This window comes from Cornus florida, unplaced genomic scaffold (assembly GCF_030987335.1).
Source record: "Cornus florida cultivar Cherokee Brave unplaced genomic scaffold, ASM3098733v1 CherokeeBrave_3.0.0_Hap2_Chr08, whole genome shotgun sequence".
Lineage (NCBI taxonomy): Eukaryota > Viridiplantae > Streptophyta > Magnoliopsida > Cornales > Cornaceae > Cornus > Cornus florida.
The window spans coordinates 32,422,188-32,444,223 of record NW_026775578.1 but is presented as its reverse complement, the minus strand read 5'-3'; the positions used below and the strand labels follow the sequence as shown (position 1 = coordinate 32,444,223).

Below are 22,036 nucleotides of genomic sequence, written 5' to 3'. Positions count from 1 at the left end.
TTGTTAAATGAAATTGTTTTCAACAATTGTAGCGAATCCAAAAATAAATAAAGAAACACGACAAGAAGTAATTGCACCATCCACAAAGAACATAAAAATTTAGCGTGATTCGGTAAAACCTATATCTGTGGTGGAGATATGATGAAAGTCCTTCACTATGCGAAAAATAGGAGATTATAAGTTTTAGCCATCACTCTCTTTCTCTGCAATTTTCAGTTTCTCTCTATCTCTCACTCTAAACCTTAAACACCCATATATATCGGGCTATAAGGGAGAACTAATTATGATTCACAACCCAAAAATAAAAACTGGTCAAAAAAATTTCTCGAGGCCAAACCCCCGACCCCGTAGCTTTGATGAGACCGACACCAAATTTTAGCCGCAACATCACACAAAATCAATCAATTTATTCAATTGGTTTGGATAGTATAGCTTCTTGATGCATCATATTCAAAATTAGAGATAATTGTAGGTACAATAGAGATAATAATTCATCAAGGGACCAACCCATGTCAATCTAAAGCTGAAAGTCTTAAAAATCAACACTATATAACTTATTCCTTTACCAATTAACTATTTCCCAAACCAAGTCCCTCTCAATTTGCATAATTTTGAACCCTAATACATACAAATTTATTAAGATTTTGATATATTTTTTTTCATATTAATTATTAAAATCAAATGTCCCCGTCGAGATCGTACCTACATGAGTAAAATTCTACCGTAATCAAGTGGATTCATGATGCACTGCATTTGCGGTATGGACTGCATACAGAACATGATTCAATTGATTGAGTGTGGAGGGGGGGGGACCTTCATGATGGTTCCCTTGGGAGCCCTAGAAAAAATAACCTCATCTTGTGATTTTTTCTACTATTTTATTTATTTATTTATTTATTATTATTATTATTTGTATTAGTTGGTATTTTTGAGTTTAGTTGAGAAATAGGGTAGCAATTTCACTTGTCTTGAGATACAAGAATAAAGCAATAATCATTAATCAGTTGTCATTTAACAGATCATACCTTAAGCTGAAGCTAACTAAATAATCCTCTGTGTCTTCATTTACAAGCAAAGTAGTATATTTTTTGTGGTAGTAGAGCACTAGTTGTATTATTATTGTGAAACATTATCTGTGACTTAATCAATCATATATACCACTGACATTCCATAGTATATATATATATATATACACATATATGGAGTACATATTTCAACAGCACCAAGTCATTGAAAATTGAGTCTTTGTCATTCTTGATCAAGTAACAAAGACAGAACAACCATGTCTCCAAGAATGACAGTTTTGTTAGTTATTTTCCTCCACAGCTATGTAGCCTTGGCCTCTGATCCTGATGCAGTCCAAGACTTCTGCATACCTAGCTCAAATCTGTCATCCAGTGTCCACTGCAAGAACTCATCATTGGTCACGGTTGAAGATTTTGCGTTTTCTGGTATAAAAAACGCGGGAAAATTTGGCAAGGCTAAGTTCACATCCATGGCAGTGACTTCAAGAGTGTTTCCAGGTCTCAACACACTAGGAATGGCATTTGTGAGGGCTGATTTTGATGTGGGGGGCGTCAACGTGCCACATTTTCATCCGAGAGCCACTGAGACTGCGTTTGTGCTGGAGGGGAAGCTTTATTCCGGATTTGTTGATTCAGAAAACCGCGTTTTTGCCAAAGTGATCCAGAAAGGCGAGGTCATGGTGTTTCCAAAGGGCCTAGTGCATTTCCAAATGAATGTTGGGAAATCACATGCCACTATTTTGGGGAGTTTTAACAGCCAAAATCCAGGAGCAGTGAAAATTCCGTTAGCTGTTTTCGGATCTGAGATTAAAGAAGAGCTCTTGGAAAAGGCTTTTGGATTGAGTTCCAAGGACATTTCCAGGATGAGGAAGAGGTTTGGTGCCAAAGGATCTAGGTAGAGTGTTTTGTTTTGTTTTTTTTTTTTCACTTTATACCCTATGATCAATAATGGAAACTAGTGATAATATTTTGAAAGCAAACACAAGAAAAATTTTCTGTTTCAGTGTCTCTAGAAAATCTAAAGTTTAGAGGGGTAATATGTAGTGGATTTCTTTGGTCACTTTGTCCCTTTTGCTCATTCTTCCTCCAATTTATGAACTTTCTTTTTACAAGGCACTTTGCTGGCCCTTTCTTGTTTGCTCGATGTTTCAAAAGCATAGTCTAGAATCAGAATCAAGTTGATTGAATGTTCTTCCAATTCTACTACAGTTTAGTTTTTGACCAGAGACTAATTAAGTTGATTTTATATATATATATATTGAAAATTCAGGTGTATGTTTGTACAAAGTAATGCTTCAATACTAGAATGTACATGTGATGCTTAATATTGCTCTTTACATTTTTGGAGAGGTGATCAACATTTTTCACATATTCTGTTCCTACATTTCTTTTACTTCTTTACCATTTTTTATTTATTTATAAAAAATAATAATAATAAATTCTTGGGTTTTAACTCATTATTCATCTCTAACATCCTTGTTAAAACTGTTTTGCATATGATCTCATATTATGATCATGATAGCCCAAAAAAAAAAAATTTAACAAGAAAAGTTGGAAATAAATCCATTACAAGATGATCAAGCACTGTTAAGTCAAAGATGAAAATAAGCAGGCTATCAACGGGCAAATGACCTAATGGTATCAGATCTTTACTTCTCAAACGAATGTCGATGGTTTAAGTTTCAATAGAAGCGTGTGTGAGTACCAACTAAAAAAAAAAATCGCTAACAAGAGAAGGTGAAGGTGTTAAAAGAATATGTTAGGTACAATAATTGAGGCAAAAGTTGAGTCAAAAGCAAAAAATTTCAACCACCTCAACTAATCCTTGGTGGTGATGTTTCTAATAGTGAGCTAAAGAAACCTAATTGTCACTCATTAATAATTATAATTTCTCAAAGGCACATACATGATTTGCCATCAGACACCATCATTAAAAAGAAGGTAGAGCTGTAAAGATAAAGGAAGAATCAATTCCCTTTACCTAATTGAGGAAATTTTGATGGTGTAAAGTTCAAGCCATCTATATATATATATATATTTACCACAAAAGTAGAATTTAAATTAAATACAACAATTATATCTTTATTGGGAAATTTATAACCTTTAATCCTGTTGTCTCTCCCATTTGTTGATTGTCCTCTCACCTCAACATGGTCCAAGGGGACCCTTCTGACTCATAAGTAGGTGCATGTCTTGGTAGGGTTTCTGAAAAAAGCAAGGCTAAGTGTGAAACTGTGAATTGTTCAACTCTGACACTGGCAACCCTTGCCTTCTCAGTCACTTGGGATCTTTTATGGATGAAGACATTGTTTCTCTCAATTAAACCCTTAAATTGGGGCAAAAACCTTATAGAGTTAGATCAGTTATTTCTCTCTAACCCATTTAACTTGATACAAGTGAAAATTTGATTCAGCTAACTATAAAGTATAACAGTTTTACTTTGAGTCTTAAAAACGAGGGTAAAATGCAAAAAACCTGTTATATATTGAATGTGCAAATACCTCTGGCTTTATTAAAAAAAAAAAAAAAAAATGTTCTTCATTTTCCAAATTGAGTAAATAAGAACATTTTGTTGACTTGAAGATTGAAATATCTAAAATGCCCTCAAGACAAATAAAAATAAAAAACATTGATTTCACTTTTTAAGGATATAAAAAGGGTATTTTGGGGTTTTTATACACAAATTTGGTCAAAAGTTACAGTCAACAGATATTAGGGGGCAAATTGTACATATTTTTAAAAGTTAGGGATTTATATGTACATACTGTTTTTTTTTTTTGCACATTTTGTATATAGTATGGGCTTTTTTGCACTTTAACCTAAAAACAATGAGAAAAAAATAAAGAATGCTTTCTGAAAAGAAAAAGAACAACTTGGTCATTATAATTTTGATAGCAGAGGCAAATTCACAAGCCATACATACCAATATGAGACATTGAAGAAGACCCCAAAACACAAAGTTCCACAACTAACCACTAGAGAGTACTCTAATATGATAAAGCCATAACATAATCTAATAGAGAAGAGTACTTATTCTACTCACCCTACCTATAGATATATTAATATACCTTCACAGTTCATACTTAAAGCCAAGCACTCAACATCTCATTCCAGGTATCAGGTACACCAGGCAGGCACCAATGGCTGCAATCAGAGGTGTAGTCTCTTATGTGCTGCTTCTCTTCTTGGCTCACAGCTCTGGAATACACAGAAGGATGCCCATCTCTCCGAAGAGCCGACATCGTCGTCACATCTTGCAAGTATACTGGAAATCTCATCCTGCTTAAAACCCCCTTCAACACTAGCATTTGCTGAGGAACATGAGGATGACTGGCAAACTCTAGAGGTTGCCTCTGGTTGTAGCATTTCCAACCATTTTCTCTGCAGAAGATGAACAAAAAAACAGAACCTCCAATTAAGACAACATAAATACATAATCAGCGTAATGTTACACATTCGAACATTGGTGGGATGTATAGTCAATGTGAGTGGAACAATGCTAGGCCTGTCGGCATGCAACAGAGAGAGAGGGATGTGTGTGGGATCCCACCACCCCACTCCCTTCTAGCTCTCTGTTGCATGTCAACAAAAATATACTAATTCTGTTATTAATGTGAGTGTATCGATTGTCACAAAGTCAAAAAAAAAAAAAAAAAAAAGAAAAAAAAATAGTTTTTCATTTAATAAATAAATGCATATGGAATTCATAGTTATGAGAGTAGAACAATACTATGCCTACGGCCATACGACAGAGAGAGGGGTTGTGCAGGATCCACCACCCTACACACTCCTATCTCTTTGTCGCTATCGCAATGTCAACAGAATTATACTTATTGTGTTATTTATGCGAGTGTGTTGTAGTTGTCGCAAAGTCATAAGACAATTAGTCTTTCATTTAATAAATAAATACATATGGAACCATAGTCAATGAGAGTAGAACAATCCTAGACCTGCGATAAAGAGATGGGTGTGTGGGGTTCTCCACCCCACACCCTCCTATCTCTCGGTCGCCTGTTGTAATGTCAGCATAAATATACTTATTATATGTGTTATTCATGTTAATGCGTCTCGCGAATTCATACTGAGTTTTCCATTTAATAAATAAATGCATGAGCACATACATACACAAATATACAAAGGTGCGTACATATATAATTAATTAAACACAAGTACACAAAATGTCATAACTATCAAAATTATGTGCATATGTATAATAAATGTTATACCTGTTATGCCTTGGTGACATGCTGCGAAAAATGACTCTGGTTGTGCGAGGGTTTAGATGTAAATCTACCCATTTGGCCCATGTTATTAGTCCTTTCTCATAGGCAACCATTGGGTTCAAATTTCTCAAGACACTGTTTCTCTCCATTATGAAGTCCCACCTGTATGACTTTGTGTTAGTTTGGCATGAAAGTCATATGAAATTGAACTCCAAACAACAATATCTTCAACTAATTAAAGGGAAGAGAAAAGAAAGGAAAGGTTGTGTGAAATTTCCTCTTACGATCTATATTTGTCGGAGTGAGTCCACCAATGAGCTGAATCAAACACAAGAACATCAACTCCTCTCCAATACTTAGCATTCTCTTCTATCAAATCCAAATGTAGAATTCTCTTGTTTCCAAGTCCTTTCTTCACTTCCACTAGAAATGGAGCCCATGTAAACTCTATTGATGTCTCATAATCCTGTCAACATTTTACTTAAATTAATTATGCTAATCAAATATTAACAGAGAATTAAGTCTCACCCATTATAAGGCTTCGTTTGAATTGATGGAATTGGAAGGAAAAGAAAAGGAAAGGGGTGATAGTAGTTTTCATGTTTGGTTTACCTATGAGAGAGAAGAAAGGAAAAGGAGAGATAGGAAAGAAAAGAAAGGAAAAGGAGAGAAAATGTTTAGACATATGTATATATATTTCTAAAAATACAGAAAAAATAAAAACAAATTATGTATCTTACTAAGGCATGAAAGGCCATGGAAGGACCATTGTAGGTCAGAGTCTTTCTACTAGTAGGAACAACTGATTGGACTAAGCAGACAAGAGACTCCCATTGATTCCTCATTATGGAATCACCTACTAGCATAATTCTCTTCTTTCTCATCTTCCCAAGAAAACCCAATGCATTAAACCTGAATATATCACCAAAACGAAGCAAAAAAATCACTTCAATAACAATGCATGGTACATAACATAAATATTATAGCATTTTACACTTGTTAGGAGATAAGACTGCGTACATCTTACCCTATCCAAATCCTGCAATGGCAGAAATCTCGTGTATTGTGCTAGAAAAAGAAAAAGAAGAAGAAGAAGGCGTAAACTTGTTATAACAAATTTTTTTCACTTGAGTACCTTGGCATTGAGCAACCATTTGGCTTCCACTTCCATTTCTCATAATCAGAGTCTGGCCTTCCATTTTTCTGACAAGTCACCGCGGAACTAAGGTATGGACAATTAGTCGAATCATAGAGAGGGTATGACTGATCGAAAATCCATTTTCCGGACGAAAGGTCACACCTCCTTTGTGACTGATCATGCCGGCTTTGGACCATGACCACCTCATCCTCTTCCTCATCCAACCATGACAAGTCGTCGAGGTCAAACTCCTCCGAGGACTTGCCACGGAAGAAGCTCAAAGAGATGATGAACAAGAAGAAGAAGAACCAGCAGGATGAGTTTGGTTTGGGATTAGCCATTGAAGCCAACTAGTGCATGGTAGAGAAAGAGGATGGTTGCAAAAGGTCCTAATGAAGGAGCTAGTTTATGTTGACTAAAGGAGTGTTCCATTTCGGCATGACTTGCGGTGGCATGGCCCATGCAAATGCTCTTTTCACTCGATGACATTGTTTACTGTAATTAAGATGTCTATATCTATAATGTCTATGCTTTCTTTTCCTTTTACTGTGCTCATGACCACAATGTGTGTGCATACACTATTTGTGTGTGTGTGTGTGTGTGTGTGTATATATATAGAGAGAGAGAGAGAGGTGAAAGTAGGTTCCCCGTGACATGTGGGAGTGTAGGCCAGTGATTTTTAACGTAAAAAAGGGTAGAGATGATCGTAATAATGGACAGGAGAATGAAAGCAAGCATGCTGGGGACTTTAGACCCACCACTACTATGATGCTTTGTCTAAGAATATAGTCAACCGGACTGATGGTAGTGATCACTATAGCGAGATTGACGGTTGTGATGGGATGACTTGTTACTGCCATACTGTTCTAACCCGGGATTACAAAGAAATCCCCACAAGCACTTTCATTGGATCAGTCTACCACGTGTCAGATGGATTAGAACCAACTAATAATTTTTTCAAAACTTGAGCCAGCTTGATTTTCTCAGTACCTATTTTTATGTTTGGGTCCTGAATTGAAAAGTATCAAGCGGAACTTAATTAGGGTTAAGCAACTTCGAATTGAGTTGCCATCAACCCGAGTCCAACCCAAATTTTAATATTATTTATATATATTTATTTTAAATATAATATATATAATACTCAAATTATGATCATTTTTTATTTTCAACTTCCTTTATTTAAATCTTATTTTATTGCATGATTATACTTTGGAGAATTAATTTTCTAAGAATTTGTTTGTAATTTTTACATTAAGATTTTAATTTTTTTTTAGAGTATTCTAATTTGAAATTAGCTCAATAGCACGTTAAATTTTCAATGTGGATTTGGCCATATAGGTAATCTAAATTAATTCAACTTTTTAACTTGAAATCTCAGCCCGAAATGCAAACCCAAGTTTAAAATCAAAGATGAGTTGGACATCGATTGAGTAGTTCGTGTTGGATTAGATTAGGATTAAACATCTCATATGTAGGGTTAGGATTAGGCCCGAGTTGTGCCTCCAACCCGTCCGAGTTGCAGCCCCAATTTCATGGACTAATGCACAGATTGCTTTAAGTACTCAAAGAGGACCGTTTCTCCTACCAGACATGGGCCTGTACCTAGGTGGAGTCATTTTAAGAAATCAAACAGTTTGGGCTGGGGTTTGCTTACACCAAAAATTGCCACACATTATAAACAGACCAGATTGTGTATGTATTTGGATATTAGTCTTCTGTTTTTGTCCATCTGTAGTCCACTTCTGGCCTTTTACCTCAGTCACATTCATTTTCCATGCCCAAATTTACAGTGGTTTTGGATCTTTTGGTTTCCTCTTTTCTTATTTTGTGTATAGTTTCCTATTATTAATTATTTATTATTATTATTATTATCTTAACAATAAACTCACACACACTCATTTTGTTTTTGTAGGGACTAATGTTCGACCTTTTACTTTAGAAAATGAGGAAATATCATTAGGTAATAATTTTTATGTTTGGTTTGGTAAGACAGAAGGAAGAGAGTTAGAGGGAAAATAGGAAAGAAAAAGCAAACTATAAAAGTACCTCGGTTCTTCTATAAATTAATATATAATAATTGTTAAAAAATAATTATAAATAACTAAAATTAAACACTTTTTAATAGTTTAAATTAAATTAATATGAGTATTTTTTTTTTTTTTAATATGAGTATCAGAGAAGGTAAAATCTTAGTCTTGAGTATGACATTGTTGACTCATATCTCTTTTAGTACATGTGCACACGATAATTATAGGGAACACTTCATTTATATAAACTCTAACGCAATGTTTAAGAAAAAAATAAAAACTTTTTATTATTACATTTTTTGGTTTTCAAGACTATTAATTCTTTATTCGACGTAGAAATTAGACTAATGATCAAAATAAAATAAACAAAGCTAATATTGGAATGGGTAGGCTGTTGATTTTTGACCCAAGAAATGGTAAATAGGCTTCTCATTTGACTTGGTGAATCTGACTTTGGATGAGACTTGTTGAGTGGGACCCATGTGCGGTTGGTAAAGACCCACAGTCCAAAAATGTGTACTCCAAATATGTTTGGCCGCAATATATATATATATATATATATATATATTTATTTATTTATTTATTTATATTTATGTGTGTGTATGCAGCGGATTCCCTTGAATTGTTTCTCCTCGTAGAGTCACATGTAATAATCCCCAACTTTTGACTACAAGAGAATCATAGTGTGATTGAAAAAACAAAAAAATATCAGTGTGATATTTAAAGTTGCATTGAGAATATATATTTAAATTGACAAATTAGTTTCTATTAATGTTTTAGTGTTTGATGTTTTAGTACTTGAGTTTTCCCTTGCAATGTAACAATATTGGCTCACAATTAAAATGGCCCGTGGTTTTGATTGTGCATGAAATTATATTTGATTGAACTTGAATTTTGTAGAAGTTTTTTTTTTTTTTTTTTTTTTAATTTGACAAGAAAAAATAAAAGAAAGAGTTACTTTATTATAGATAAAAAAAGAATTAAATAGCAACGTTTAAGAATCAAGTGTCATAAATGTCACCAAAACATAATTAAGGTTGACAAAATATAAAGAAAAAAAAGATGGGTGCTTCAAACTATAAACAAATAAGTCAAAGTAATTATAAAACCCCTCTCTACTTTCAAAATCATGCATAAAACTTTCAATATAATTAAAAAAACTCCTGAACTAATTAAACCTATCAACTTATTTCAAACCTGTGACCGACTCGTTAGTTGAGTTGTGAAATGTAAAATTTGACCTTATTATTTAATATTAAATTAAAAGTTAAAATTATTATTTTAAAATTAAAAAAAATGCCTTTATAATAATATTAGTTAATGTTAGATGTGTTATTATCTTACGAACGACAGATGACCCATTTCTCAGCCCAATATTATTTTTATAATATAAAAATAATAATTATAACTTTTAATTTAATATTAAATATTAAGGTCAAATTTGACATTTCATATCCCATTTAACAGATCGATCACGAATTTAGAGATAACTTAATAAATTTTGTTATTTTAAGAGATTATTTATTTATTTTTAATTTTAATAAATACTTTATACACGATTTTAAAAATAAAAAGAGTTTTATTTTTTTAATCCCAACTTAAATCTAGTGGTTCCACCTCCTACTTCTTAATATAAGGTTAGGGTGAATAAAAAATAGATGCCTATTGTTAGAAAAATATTATAATAAAGAGGGCACAATAGGTGGACAAACACACTTAGTGCACTCTCTCTCACACACAAAATGTAATTTTATATATATATATATATATATAGACACACACACACACACATAAACTAGCTAATGCATGGCATGTGTAGCAGATGCATTAATTTGTTCTTTTATCACGGCAAACAAAAGTAGACAACATTCAAATCAGCCCCACCAACCGTCCCGTTCTTGCATTCACATGGAAATGAAAAAATGGACCTACTATTATTATTAAGAGTCCATCAAAACATTGCACATAATCAAAATCCAAATGATCAAAATTGCATACATAAAAGAAATTAAGAATCAAAACAATTACTTCAACTCGTGACTAAAATTATTTGTGGTGGCTGTGTAAGAGCTTTGACTATACCATACGCTTAGAAATTCACGTAAAAATGAATGAAACACCCTACCAACTCCCTTTTTGAGTTTGACATTGAGATTGATGTACTTAAATGAAAATATTCAAATACAAAATTTATTAGTACCATGAATAGTCAATGATAAAGTTGTTTGAATTTGAAAAACGAAAAAATAGTCTTTTGCATGTGAGGAATACACACATCAGACTTTCTCCGGATTTCACAATGGTACAAGCCCCTTGTTACAAGGGGGAGACTTGACCTATATCAAATTCAGATAGAAAATGACATGAGTATAAATAAATAAGTATATAATATTATCTAATATTTTAATTTTTTGAGCAAATAGACAAACGTCCATTCGCTACAGTTGATATCGGAGTCAAACCCAATTCTTGAGCCAAATGCCAAGTCCGGAAGACGTCCGGGTGTACTACCCGAGTAGGCAGGGTGGCCCAATCGTAACGAGGGTGTTGCGAGTTCGGGTGGGTAAATAATCTTACAAGGCAAGACTTATCCCACATCGAATCTGGATGGAAAGTTACGTGGGTATAAATAAGGGATCCAGTCCTTAATTCGGTGTCACGCCAACCGTTTAGTTCGAAAAGCGTCCAGGTATGCTATCCAAGTAGGGGGTGGCCCTACCGCAACGAGGGTGTTGCGAGTTTGGATTTGGAGAGAATGTTACAAGGGAAGACTTGTCTCACATCGAATCTGGATGAGTATAAATAGATGGGTATACAACACTACCCAATAACTTAAATTTTTAGTTAAATGAATAAAAATTTTACATCTAAGTACACTTAATTAGAGGAAATATATATATATATATATATATATATATATATATAAATGAGGTGTTTGATTTCCTACTCAATTTCCTACTTCAGCTTTGGTATAATTTTAGGATACCGCTTAATATGGTAGTTTTAAGCGAGTAGAGGGTTGCTTATTGCTTATCACAGAAGATGGTAAGTGATTAAGTTTTAAAACTATTTTTTTAATGATTACTCTACCCTCAAATAATCACCCTCTCTCTTCTAAACTTCTCTTTGCAATTTCTTTAAAATTCTCTTTGCGATCTCTCTTCATATGGAAATAGAGTTAGTTCTCTTGTTAAAAAAACTCTTCTATATATATTTAGTTGGTTGTTACTTTTTTTTATTTTTATTTTTTTCACTTTTACATTATAGAACAAATTCTTTAAAAAAATATATAATTTTACCAAATTCCCAATAATAATAATAATAATAATAATTCTACGTATTATATTATAAACACGTCTCTTTGGTTACCTATTCAAATTGATTTAATACCAGTATTTATATAATAGAATTCTATTTATAGATAAGAACTCTTTTTCACCTACTTTCTGTAATATTTTTAACATCCTTTTGGATACTATACATAAATATTATATAATCCAAAGCTCATATATTTTAAATTTTTTATCACTTATTTATATAATAGAATTATATTCCTGGTTAAGAATTTTTTTTCAGGTACTTTTTTAGTAACAACATTTTCAATACCATACATAAATATTATGTAACAAAAAATCAATATATTTAAAATTTTACTTTATTTAATCATTGTAACACCTTTTTCGATATCCTACATAACAATTTAACAAATATTATATAATCTAAAACACATATATTTTAAATTTTACTTTCTTTAATCTTTGTAGCACCTTTTTCGATATCCTACATAAATGTTATGTAATCCAAAATTCATATATTTTAAATTTTCATCAATTATTTATATAATATAATTTTATTTCTAGATAAGAATTTTATTTATTTATTTATTTTTATTATTTGACATTATTCATTGTTAAATTGAAATATTTCATTGGGTGAATTGATGTTTTTATATTATAAATATAAAATTGTTATGAGTACCATATATTGAGGGCAAAAATGTAATCTGTACAACTTTCAAACTCCAAACTTCAGCTTTTGTATATAATAAACAATCTTAATGAATTCAATACTTAAAATTAAAACATTATCAAACGGTTTTCAAATATATATATTCAATACTTAAAATTTCAATACTTAAAATTCAGTACACAAGATTTCACCTAAATTAGAGGAAAGATATATGAAAATTGTGATGATAAATATATGTAGAAAATATATTTATCAATACCTTAAAATATATGAAAATAGTGATGGATGCATTACCATATGTCATTTTTTTTTTCTTTTTGAAAAGATTATAAAATTTCGTGAATAATATACAAACATATCAGTGGATATAACAAAAATTGATTACTTTGGACTTGGAGGTATTTTTCACAAATTATTTTATACCAAGGTGATTAATTTTGTTTATTGATACATTTTTCGATATGATCAATATAAAAAAACCTATTGTACTTGATTTTGGACTTTTAGTAATATGAAATTTAGTAATTAATTATTGGTAGCCCACTTGCCACTATATTGGTTCCATCCAAAAACCAGCATATTCAATAATATAATTAATTAATTAATATCATTATTTTCCACGCCCCGCCTATCTTTCTTGAGAGTCAACATTGGCCTAAAGGTCCTCAATGGACAATTCCCTAAATCCCAAGAGAATATGCTGCAAAAGCAGAAGGGTATTACAGTAAAAGCAAACCACGAATTTCTTAAACATTCCCACCAACCTTCATTTTTTGAGGAATTATATGGATTGGGTCACTATTCTAGATAAAATTATTGTGTATTTTACACAACCTTATTATACATTTATATTAGTATTTTTTTTCTCGCTTCTCTCTTTTTCATTCTATTAACGAATCAACCCTTTGTTAAATATGTTTGTAAAAATTATGTAGGGTCTTAATATCACAGTAATTGATTGTTATTGACAAATATATTCGTACACAAATGTATAAAATAATAAAGGGAGTTAAAAATAATTAGTGCAAAATTTTTGTATAAATTTATAGTGACACGTCAGATTTACAAATATATATTTCAATAAACAATTAAGTGAAAAAAGACAATATATTTTATGAAAACCACTCCAATATTTCTTAGAGCATCTCCAATATATATATATATATATATATATATATAGTCTTTTTTCACTTAATTGTTTATTGAAATATTACTATAAGGATGGTGAAACAAACCTAAAATTCCTCTTCTACCCCTTTTTTCCCCTCTTCTACCCTTCAGATATATTTACAGTTGAATACTCGCATCTAGTCAAGTTGTCACAGTCACACCAACGGTGGGTCCCTTCTAAGAATCAACCAAAAATTTCAACTCCATGAGTGTGTATATGAATATGAACGACACCCAGGATCTACTACTTCCATCGTCTCTGTGAAAGCTCTTTTTAGCTTTCGATTCTCTCTCAACGTATCTGTATATATATAGAGATATATATTTGATTGAGAGAGTGATTCATATAGTTGATTTCATTCAAACTCTGGTGTGTTGTTATTGAAATGGCTGAGGAATCGCAGAAATGGGTGTTGATGGTCACCGCACAGACACCAACCAACATCGCTGTGATCAAGTATTGGGGCAAGAGGGACGAAACCCTAATTTTGCCCATCAATGACAGCATCAGTGTCACTCTCGATCCCAAACATCTCTGCACCACCACCACCGTTGCTGTGAGTCCTACCTTTGACCAAGATCGCATGTGGCTCAATGGCAAGGTATGAAATTGCAATTTCACTGTCTCTATTAGATTACTTGTGTGCATCTGAATCTATGAGGCTATATGTCCTGTTTGGTTTCTGAGGAAATTGTTCGGGAATAAAGAAGAAAATGAAAGGAAATCGGATTTTATGATTTATTGTGTCTGAAGTGATAAGCTCACTTCACATGATGCAAAGAGATGTTCAGGCTTTCTTGATAAAACCCATTACTGTAATAAATATCATTTTCATGAATTTTCTGCTTAGCCAAAGAGAGGTATGGCGTTGGTATTGTTTCATGACATTTTTTTGATGGTGATTGCAGGAGATATCCCTTTCTGGAGGTAGATACCAGAATTGTTTGAGGGAAATTCGGTCTCGTGCTTGTGATGTTGAGGATGAGAAAAAGGGTGTCAAGATCACAAAGAAGGATTGGGAGAAATTGCATCTCCACATTGCTTCTTACAACAATTTCCCTACTGCTGCTGGTTTGGCTTCCTCGGCTGCCGGTTTTGCTTGCCTTGGTAACAAAGCCCTTTCTTTTCTTTTTACTTGTCATATAGTTGACTCTCCAATTATTAATAAGGGTAGGAGTATAGGAGAGAATAATTTTGTCAATTAATGAAATTGTTTGAAGTTCTTTATTCCTTTCTTTAGGGAATAACTTCCCCGCAAAAGGGGGGAAAATGCTACAAAAATCACTTGACAACATGAAATTTGACCCTGCTGTTTTCAGTGGTTCCTTAATCTACTTTGCAACTTCCAAACATGAATAATCAGCTGAATATGTTAAGAAGTAGCCAGTGTTTCACACCAGTACAATATGTGGAGAGCAAGAAGTACTGATAGAATTACTGATATAAAAAAAAGTACTGATAGAAATAAGAGTTGGTCTTACTTGTAGTGTGGAGAGAAAGGGCAAGCGAATTCAGAAATCTTCTATTTAAAATGTTGTATATGTTGTTTCCAGTGCCTCATTAGTCTATGGCAGATGCTTTTTAAGGTCTTTGTTTTTTCCCCCTTAATTTTATGGAGTAGCCAAACCAGACATCTTTCAGCATAAGACTCAACATTGATCTGCAATTTCCCAAGGAATAAAAAAAATCTTTTGCATGGCAAAATGACATTATATTACCAAGCATTAGTTGCTTCTAATTTTTAGGGATATAAATTTTTGTTGATGCCTAGAACATCTCATCAAACGTGTCTTTGTTGCATGTTACCATTAATGTTGAACTTTGTTAGGCAGTTTATGACTAGATAGCAAAGTAAACTGTGAACCTATTTAAGAGCTTGATATGAATTTCCTAGCTTATATAAAGGAATTTTGTGTATTCTTATGAGTATATTGGAAGTAATTATACATTTATAATAATCTGTGGATTTGTTATTTCTATGCTAAAAACTACCTATTTGTTTTAGTCTTCATATTTGCAGCTCATGCTTGTTATATCTAATGGTGCAGTAAATCATAAACTATTCTGCATAAGTATGACTACTGTTTTTTTCATTATCAGTTTTTGCCCTCGCAAAGCTAATGAATGTGAAAGAAGATCAGGGGAAACTTTCAGCTATAGCAAGGTACTTCTTAAATTTGGCGTATCTTTTAGTTTATGGGTTCTAGTTGTTTGGGCATAATGTGTCTTGTCAGTGCATGCATTTGTGCTGGCATTTCTGAGCTTGGAGCTGATTTTATAATTTCTATTTTAACCGTTGTTTATAATAAGTTTCATGTCCTAGTATCCTGTAATCTGTATTTTGTCTTGTAATTTCTTTCTCACGCTGCCCATGTTTGTTTGGTTTTCTTCCATTCCTATCGTTTCTTTTTATATCCGAAATTCAAGAATGCAATTAAATAATAGCGGTGACATGTCATAAATATTGTTTATTCATATACAGGCAAGGTTCAGGAAGTGCTTGTCGCAGTTTATATGGTGGTTTTGTGAAGTGGATAATGGGAAAAGTAAGTTCGATTTATAATATTATATCTTTGGCGGCTTCTGTCCAAAAAGTAGGTTATGTTTTTGAACTATTACTCTAACTCGTTACTCCTTATTGTGTCAAGGATGACAAAGGAAGTGACAGCATTGCTGTTCAACTTGCAGATGAGAAGCACTGGGATGAGCTTGTTATTGTGATTGCTGTGGTATGTACTTTACTTTCAAGTGATGTTCTCTTGTTTGGAAACCATTGTGCTGCTTTGGAGTGGTGGAAATGTGTGAGACTGGGGTGCAAGCCCCTGTCTAGACTCGATCCCAATCGAGTAATATTTGGCACTGGATCCTATCTCTAGGTTGCTTGCATTGCTTGCTTGTTTGCATTGTATCTTTTTGTGTGGTGAGAACTGCTGCTTCTAGAAATTTGTAATAGGGAGGGATCTAAAACAATTCCTTGCTTCCTTTCAGTATTTTTCTATTATGGCTGCATTTCTATCGACGAAAATGTTTCCATAATGGTTTTTTCATTTTCTCGTGTTTGGTTAGCATTCAAAAGTAGGAAAACATTTTTCGAGTAAAATAATTTATGGTAAAAGATGAAAATTTGACTTAAGTCATTTTGTGCATCCTTGCACTAGCAGCTTTTGCACAACACAGGAGCTCCACCAACTGCACCCCCTCCCACAGACACGCACGCCCCCTTCCCAACCACCCTCACCCACACACCACATACACACCAAATCATCCCCCAACATATACATGTCTGCCTCCCAATAAGGTTGCAGTTTGATTTGTTGAACTGAAATGAAGGGATTTGGGTTTCAAATTTGCAATAGGCGCTATGCAGTGTGATTTGCAATTGGAGTTGGATTTGGAAGAGTCAAGGGAGAGGATAGAATAGAGGAGATAAGGAAAAACATCAACCACAATGTGTGGAACTAGAATTCTGTGTGACGGACTTCCTTTGCCTTGTTATTTGAAATTCACTAATATAGGGCTCTCAAATCCATCAATGGAGCTTGTTGAAATCCAAGCCCTAGCTATAATCTTCCACCAATCCAATGTAGATCCATTCATTGCAAAACTATTTATTTGAATGCAACCTAATATTAACATGGAATCTAGGTTTTCTATGTGCTGTTTAAGTTTGGTTCTGGTTATTTTTGTGATTGCGATTTATATAATATTCTGCTGGAAGAAAAATATTTCCACCCCCCCCCCCCCCCCCCCGCGGGCACACTCTCTTGCTCTCCTTTTATCTTATATATTTTAATTTTTTTTACTTTTATGTAATAATTCTGGTTAGTTGTGGCTCCTTCGAGTTAAAATCTGGTTATTGCATTTGTGGAGTTGTGACCGATGGATCTTAGTTGATCTACACACACTTTGGTTAAGAGCTTGTCAGTTAACCTCTAAAACGCTGCAAATCTTTTAAATCATGTCATATCATATGTAGAGTTCTGATTAAATAAAAATTTGTGTATTTAGGATATAATTTTGTTTTTTGGTGGCTAGTAATTTCTTGCTAGAATGAGATTGTGGTACACGAATTATATGTTGTTGTGCTATATCGGATTATTATTTTTTATAATGTAAAATTATCAAACTTCATTCCTTTGAAGGGAAATTTGATGACTGATGTTGGACCCCAAATGAGTATGTGATATGCTTTCTCCTTCACCCCTTTTATTTTGCAATTCCAATGTTGCTTGTTATTTCAGGTAAGTTCACGTCAGAAGGAAACAAGTAGCACCTCAGGAATGCGTGAGACTGTTGAAACAAGCAGGCTTATAGAGCATAGAGCAAAGGTACTTCTTGTCTTCTCTATATCACTTTAATAGTTTCTCTCAGTAAAAGATACTGTGGCTTTACTTATATGAATGTCTGAGCAATAGCCTGACTTTGATTACGTTATTGGTAAAATAGTGCATTAAACTTTTCACAGCCTCAGGCTCTTCTCCTTAGAATTTTTTCTTCAGTTATAAATTTATCTGAGCATCAGAAATTGATCCACCTATTGTATATTTTCTTCTTGTTCTTTTGAAATGTCTCAGGAAGTAGTACCAAAGCGCATTGTTCAAATGGAAGAAGCCATAAAAAATCGTGATTTCCCAGCTTTTGCACGTTTGTCTTGTGCTGACAGTAATCAGTTCCATGCAGTCTGCCTGGATACAAGTCCCCCAATATTCTATATGAATGACACATCCCACAGGTAAGTTCTATTTTCTTTCTATATTCTGATCTTGAACTTAAACTATTGGCGGCTCTGTGTCATTTCTATGTATTTTTCCAGCAGTGTCCTTAAAAATGTAGTTTCTATGCAGGATAATTAGCTGCGTTGAGAAATGGAATCGTTCTGAGGGAACACCTCAGGTTTGTCTTCTCTGCAATCTTATTCAGGAATTTTGCTTACTCTTCTGATTGCAGAAGATGAATTACATTACTAATGTGCATTCCTTATGAAAGAAGAATTTAGAAATGGATGTTACAAGATTGGATATTTAAAATGTCATTTTCAGTAATTCAGATGTGAAAAATCAGCTGTATCACCTATCTACTATGGTGCCATTTATTGAAGAGGAAATTTTCTCTACTAGAATGAGATTCTGGAAATTACTTAAATACCTATCAGAAGATAGATTAAGAATAAAGCCCTTTTTGCTGCATATTTAACACCTGATAGTATGAGGTGAATAGGTCTATCTTTTATTTTGTACACAGTCATTTTTGATGCAAAATTTTTGCACCTCGCTTGTAATTCTTCTTGTCATTAACTTAGTCACCTAGACATCTATTAGAAGATCATCTAATAACATAAAGCCATTTTCCCTGCATATGAATTGACTGGAAATCATGTAGTAGACATGGTAATATTTTATGAATTGACCGCAAAGTTCTGGCACATCACTTGCTCATAGTTCGTGTACTTTTGACATTTTAAACAGTATTATGATTTAATAACGGTTTGATGCTTAATACAAACTAATTCCCACCATTTCTCTGCATAAAACACCCACCATGCTAAAAGCATTATTCAGTTGCGGTGAATCTTGCAAGTCAAAGCCAACTTCACCATCTTGGTAAAAAGACAATGCTCATTGTTTTTTGTCGTCTTTAAAGCCTCCTAAAAAGGATATTGAACCCTCAAGACAGCTTAGCTCCAATGTGTAACTGGTTTTTAATTTTTTAATCTTTCTTTCTCCTTCAATAAGTTAATTTGGTATTATAATTGTATTCACTCTCGTTACAAGCATTTTAAACAATTAGAGCTTGATTTTTCTTGTCATTCAGTGAGGAGATTCCTACTATTAGAGTTAGTCTTAACTCTTACGCAATGAATTATTGTCTGGTGATATATATTTTTATTTTTTATTTTTTCCTGGTTAAATTGTTTGTGGTGATTTCATACCTTTTCAAAGCAACTCACTTGCATAAATGAAATTCTCCTAGGTCGGAGCTGTTTCTTACATTTGGGTCTTGTGCATCACCATGCCATATTAAGTTATTAATGCCATAGCTGTTCCAAAAGCATGGAACTCATATGATGGAAAATGAAAAAAAATGTTGAATTATCAAGCTACCTGGGCTCTGATTGACATGTCATTGAATACCTAGCTGTTTTGTTACTATTTACTGAGTTTGCCATTAATGACATAATATTACACAGCCTGAACCCTTGCAGCCCAATCATTTAAGTTCTTACAGCCTAAACCCCTGCAGCCTTAATATACACCTGTAGTGGCATCTCTGGTTGGCTTTTGCTGGTTATTCGAAAAAGATAAAAATATTTAAGAATTTTGACAGGTGGCATATACTTTTGATGCGGGGCCAAATGCAGTTCTAATTGCACGAAATAGAGAGGTTGCTTCCCAATTGATTCAAAGGCTGCTTTTTCAATTCCCTCCACCTTCCGATACTGAACTGAACAGGTATTGTGTTTTGATAAATTCAGATATTAAACTTATCATATTACTTGGTTTTCTTAATTGGCAGAAGACATGTATAAACAGAGTTAAATGCAAAGTCGAAGATGTTTCTATAATTCCATGGCATGCCCGCGGATGAATTATCTGATATTTCTTTGCTTTCTCTTCTTTTCCCTTCAGTTATGTTATCGGTGATAAGTCGATACTTCAAGATGCTGGGATTCAGGAAATGAAGGATGTCGAAGCTTTGCCCCCACCTCCAGAAATTAAGAATAATATCCCAGCCCAGAGAACCAAGGGAGATGTTAGTTACTTTATTTGCACAAAGCCTGGGAGAGGTCCCGTTGTGCTGTGTGACGAAAGTCATGCTCTTCTGAATCCTGAAACTGGGCTTCCCAAGTAAAGAGGGTATATTTTGCTTCGTTTGGTGTCTCTTCTCAGGCTGACTCAAAATTGTTAGCGTGGAGTATTTGCAATCAGTTAGTTTTTACATTGCACCGGATGGAACTGTGAAATTGCAAATTTGCAGTTCTTCCTTTTATGTTGTAATTTAAACATTCCTCAATCTTCTAATGTTTATGTACTCGTTATCTTCTACATAGTAATGAATAAATTGCTCATCAATCAATCAATTTCCCATTCAGTGTTTTTTTTGGGATTATTCCGGATGAACTGTCAATCTGTTTGGTTTTTGTTGTTCAACTTGGGTCCCAATGATAGTGAATACATAATGAGATAAATCACCGGAAGGTAAAGCCAAGATCTCGGGGTTCACAATGAGCAATGAAGCAGAGTCTGCATATGGAGAATCTAAGACGCATACACCATCCACAACCACATTCAAGTAAAAAATTGGTAGGAGCAACTGTACCAAAACGCATGGTATCAATACATAATATGTATGTGTGTATAGTGTGTGTATATGTCAATCCTATACATGCTTATATTCGGTGTATTTGTTGTGTTCTTGAATTATGGAGGTGAACCAACTGCCCAGTTATTCAAATTGACGTTCTTCCGTATGCTTTTGATTCAAGCATATGGATATTGCTTTTCTTGTTCAACTCAAAAACTTTTGCTCAAAGCACACATAACTTTTTCATGCCTTATTGTCATGCTCTATTTGCGGGACACGTATGGTAAGAGAAGAGGAGAGTCCTAAAGTCTTTTATATTTGTTATATTTGGAAGTATTGAATTGACGACTTGAATTTGGAATTGAAGAAAATTTAGTTCAAACTTTGTACTATTTTTTTTTTTTTTACTTCAAATCTAAGGTGCCGTTTAGGTGCTCCCAAATGCAACATTATATAAAAAATTGTGAATTGTTGAGAGTTGAAAGATTTTTAGAATGTTAAGAGGCTTGTACAAATTTGTACTGTTTAAGATTTTGAAAAGAATTAGAGAGTTATGTAAAATTTGTGTATAGTAGAAATATTCCACATTTATGTAAAAATAAGCTAGTGTTGACTGTTGAGAGAACAGGAAGAGAGATTTGTAAAGTGCGGAGAGTTCTAAAAGATTAGGGAGTTGGATAGAATTTATTTAGCATAAGATCTTAGCCATTGATGATAATACATTCTAGCCATTCAACAGAGAGAATAGTGTCTATATATAAGTTGGAGTTTAATCTGTAACATTGGTGGAATAAAACTGCCGAGTGTGTAATAGTAAAGTAAGCTTTCATGGCTAATAATTCAATATCTAATTACACTTCTTTAATCTGACAAAACTCAGATTTTCCTTACCTATCCCATATAACCTTTCAAAGTAACTAACAGCACAAGAGTGTTGAACCTTTGAAAGTAACTAACAGCACAAGAGTGTTAATTAGGCTTTTAGGGTGCTGGTAGATTGCATTCCCATAATTTTTAATTTTTTATGGTAATATTGAATTATGTTAGAATATTTTAATAATAAACCATTCATTTGTATAATTACATTTTGAAAATGCCATTTTATTTTTCTATCCAATAGAATTTTGTTCTTTTTTTTTTTTTTTTTTTTCTATTCTCTCTCCTCTCCCACAACCTAAAGG

General features: G+C 33.3%; 3 protein-coding genes across 3 annotated transcripts; 2 read left to right on the top strand and 1 right to left on the bottom strand.

Moving 5' to 3' along the window:
* The first annotated feature begins 1,142 nt into the window (after positions 1 to 1,142).
* LOC132271163 (germin-like protein subfamily 3 member 2) lies at positions 1,143 to 2,141 on the top strand. The gene has a single exon (XM_059772455.1). The coding sequence runs from the start codon at positions 1,283 to 1,285 to the stop codon at positions 1,922 to 1,924; it is 642 nt and encodes a 213-aa protein (XP_059628438.1). The 5' UTR covers positions 1,143 to 1,282; the 3' UTR covers positions 1,925 to 2,141.
* A 1,734-nt stretch (positions 2,142 to 3,875) lies between these two features.
* LOC132271162 (protein trichome birefringence-like 36) lies at positions 3,876 to 6,824 on the bottom strand. The gene is made up of 5 exons (XM_059772454.1): positions 6,384 to 6,824; positions 5,989 to 6,160; positions 5,533 to 5,714; positions 5,252 to 5,410; positions 3,876 to 4,406 (listed from the first exon to the last, which is right to left on the bottom strand). The coding sequence occupies exons 1-5, from the start codon at positions 6,725 to 6,727 to the stop codon at positions 4,109 to 4,111; spliced, it is 1,155 nt and encodes a 384-aa protein (XP_059628437.1). The 5' UTR covers positions 6,728 to 6,824; the 3' UTR covers positions 3,876 to 4,108.
* A 6,960-nt stretch (positions 6,825 to 13,784) lies between these two features.
* LOC132271160 (diphosphomevalonate decarboxylase 2) lies at positions 13,785 to 20,660 on the top strand. Its single transcript, XM_059772453.1, has 10 exons — positions 13,785 to 14,154; positions 14,462 to 14,660; positions 15,654 to 15,717; positions 16,036 to 16,099; positions 16,202 to 16,282; positions 17,795 to 17,881; positions 18,128 to 18,285; positions 18,398 to 18,446; positions 19,878 to 20,002; positions 20,180 to 20,660. The coding sequence occupies exons 1-10, from the start codon at positions 13,939 to 13,941 to the stop codon at positions 20,400 to 20,402; spliced, it is 1,266 nt and encodes a 421-aa protein (XP_059628436.1). The 5' UTR covers positions 13,785 to 13,938; the 3' UTR covers positions 20,403 to 20,660.
* Positions 20,661 to 22,036: the final 1,376 nt, after the last annotated feature.